The 3,116-nt window shown below is 35.4% G+C and overlaps 1 protein-coding gene across 1 annotated transcript; it reads left to right on the top strand.

The window, feature by feature from the left end:
• Positions 1-1,352: 1,352 nt before the first annotated feature.
• On the top strand, positions 1,353-2,780 carry LOC113331199. The gene is made up of 2 exons (XM_026577939.1): positions 1,353-2,331; positions 2,551-2,780. The coding sequence occupies exons 1-2, from the start codon at positions 1,422-1,424 to the stop codon at positions 2,601-2,603; spliced, it is 963 nt and encodes a 320-aa protein (XP_026433724.1). The 5' UTR covers positions 1,353-1,421; the 3' UTR covers positions 2,604-2,780.
• The last annotated feature ends 336 nt before the right edge of the window (positions 2,781-3,116 follow it).

Raw genomic sequence — 3,116 nt, 5'->3', positions numbered from 1 at the left:
CATATATGTGCCCATCATCTGGATTTGGCTCATAAAAATCATCATCTTGAGTTTGTGTTTGAGTTTGAGCTTGAGTTTGAGTTTGTGTAAAATCATTCTCATAATCTAAGAAATCAGCCATTTGGGAATCATTGTTGTAGTTGATATGTATTTTCCTAGGTTTTTTATATGAATTATGACCCTCCTCATTCTCCATTGAATCAAGAATAAATTTTTCTCACTTTCTCCTTCTCTTTCTCTCCTTCTTAACCAAAACTTTGATTTTTTTCCCACAAATTTTTTCATCTAAACAACCTTTATAATTCTGAAAATATCTTAATCACTAATCAAAATATTTAATCACTAATCCAGATTACTAACACTAATACGTAAAGAGTAGATTTGCCATTTAAAAAAATTTGGGTTAAGGGGATATCTGATTTTGCTATTTCACAATCCTTTTTGTCTTTATTGAGTATGCCTTGAAAGATTTTGGTATGCCCAAAATCAGCGTTCTACTTGATCTCGAAAAAGACCCGCTATATATGCAATGCGCCAAATCTAGTACACGAGGTTCCTAAATTCTTGTGGTTCACCACTCGTATAAAGCAAAACAATGCTTTGCACCTGCATTTTTGCCGCTTCTTTTTATAGGATCTTTAAGCCCCATTAGGAACTGCCGCATTTTGTAGGACATCATGATTTTTTTTTGCTAAGTCCAATAGTTTATTAAAGCAAAAAAACGTAATTATAAGAATTACAAAAAGGACTCAAGGCTCCCACCCCCATCAACCAAAGGGATTAAAGAAATAACTGCATAAAAAATAAAAAGCTCAAAGAGCACATAAATAGCTAACACAAAAAAAATAACATCAAGAAAAAAAAACTCAAGAAAGCAATAGCGTTTATATCCTACTCCTCTTAATCCTCCCTTACTCAAGGCCTTATCACCGTGAAAATTCAAAAACTCGACAGTGCTTTAGACACTGACACTTGAGCGGGAGCTGCGCAGCAACGGGAAAATAGTCAATTAATAATAGAATGTAAGACGGTCGGTTCTACATTTATGAAACCAAAGCATCTTTTGAAGTTCCTAATCAATGCAAATGAAATCAAGGGAAGAAATCAAAAGTTAACCACCACCAAAAGGTCCAAAACTAACAAAAACCCATCCCCATAAAACCAAAGCACATGGTACTCTCCCTTCAAAAAGGTAAGATTTAATATGTCATAACTTGAGCTCAATCTTCAATTCAGTAATTTACTTCTTTTTTCCCCACGAAGATTATGCGTGTCGACCAAAGCTATATACTCGTTGAATACATCAGCGTAGCCCGTTACACTTGCTCATCATACCAATATATAGCACATATTATCAAGTTCATAGCTCATCTCCACTTGCCTTCTTTATCAAACACACACCCACTAGAAAGAAAAAAAAAATGAAGTCTCTCCATTTTATTACAAGATTTTCTTCCATTTCTCTGAATCTTTGCTTCATCTTCATAACCCTTTTTCCGTCACTAATCTCATCACAAACTTGTGAAAAACTATGTGGAGATCAAAAACTCAAATACCCATTTGGTAGTGGACAAGGCTGCGGTGACCCAAGATTTCAAAAGTTCGTAACATGTGATCGCGCGCAAAAAAAACTCATGCTTAACACCCATACCGGAACTTACCGCATTACCAGTATTGATTATACCAATCTAACCATTTATATTCAAGATCCATCGATGTCAACTTGTTCATCTTCTCAACCCAGTAAAGGTTTCGGTTTAGACTGGGACGCACCATTTACGTTTCTTGATAGTAATGTTTTTGCTCTTCTTGATTGTTCAACAGCTTCTTCGCCACTTTACACTTCAAGAACTAGTCTTAACGGAAATGGCACTAATAGTACTACTGCCGGCAGTGGTAATATCGTTCCGCTCTGTGACCGCGAAGGCGGACCTATTTGTAGTCTCTTATATTCATGTCCAACAATAAGTCGACTGAATCTGCCAATCTCTACTTGTTGCGTTTACACACCACTTGATTTAGGACCAGCTTATGAAATAGATTTGCAGAAGCTAGAATGTAGTTCTTATGCTTCGATTTATAGTTTTAACGGCAAAGATTCGAACCCACAGGGGTGGAAGTACGGTATTGGTCTTAAATATAGATTCAGTGTCAAAAATGATTTTCCTAGTGCTTGTAGTATTTGTGAGAAAAGTAATGGAGTTTGTGGGTATACCGGAACTTATAACGCTTTCATATGTAGCTGTGTTGGTGGAGTAAATAGTACTTCTGATTGTTATGCTTCGGCTTCTATGAGAAATGACGGACAAAAGATTCTTCCATGGCATATGAGTAAGTTTTTTACTTGCATCACTAAGATATACTTGCAATGTCTGTTGCTCAATTTATTTAGATAATATACTATTTTCGTTTCTGGAAAAAAAATGCATCAATTTTTGGGCCAAACTAAAAAAATAATAGAAACTCTTTTCTAGTAACGGAATGAAATTAGTTTAATCAGTTTCACGTTCTAATCATGAATTAATGGTTTGTTTACTGTTTCTTTTGCAGGAACTTGGTTAGCATCTTCAATGACATTGTTTCTCATTGGAGTCCTGTTTTAGATCTAGAAGACTTATATCGGCATATGTAATTCCCAAGTACAAGTTCTGATGGATTACGATTGAGAGCGGTGTTTCTGCAAGGCTTCTTGTGTTATTTTTCTTCTTGTTTTGCACGCACAAGACGTTCTTTTTTTCTTATTGCCTTACTATTTTATAGTGAGTTCTCAAATTTTGTAGCTACCAACAATTAATCTGAAACCAAGTTCAGGAATCATTGCATCAAAATTTCCTTGTCTTTTTTGATATATTCAGCACGAGACTCGAGCCACTATCCTCTGGCATGAGAGTTCAACCCCCAACATGAAACTTCAACCCCGGTCAACTGGGCTATTTAAAGTTGGTTACAATCTTGTTTACTGTCTAGAGATAGTCTTATTACGATATTTTTAAAATGTGATCGACAAACTTTTCATATCCGCATTTTCAATGCAAAGCTGTAACTTCTTTTTTTTTTTTCAATTTGAATCTTCTCCCTTAGAATCTAAAACTGTGAGGGTAAAATATTCGGTCGCT

The sequence above is a fragment of the Papaver somniferum genome, unplaced genomic scaffold (genome assembly GCF_003573695.1).
Source record: "Papaver somniferum cultivar HN1 unplaced genomic scaffold, ASM357369v1 unplaced-scaffold_125, whole genome shotgun sequence".
NCBI lineage: Eukaryota > Viridiplantae > Streptophyta > Magnoliopsida > Ranunculales > Papaveraceae > Papaver > Papaver somniferum.
Note: the sequence above shows the minus strand (reverse complement) of the source record. Positions and strands in the feature narration are given on the sequence as shown.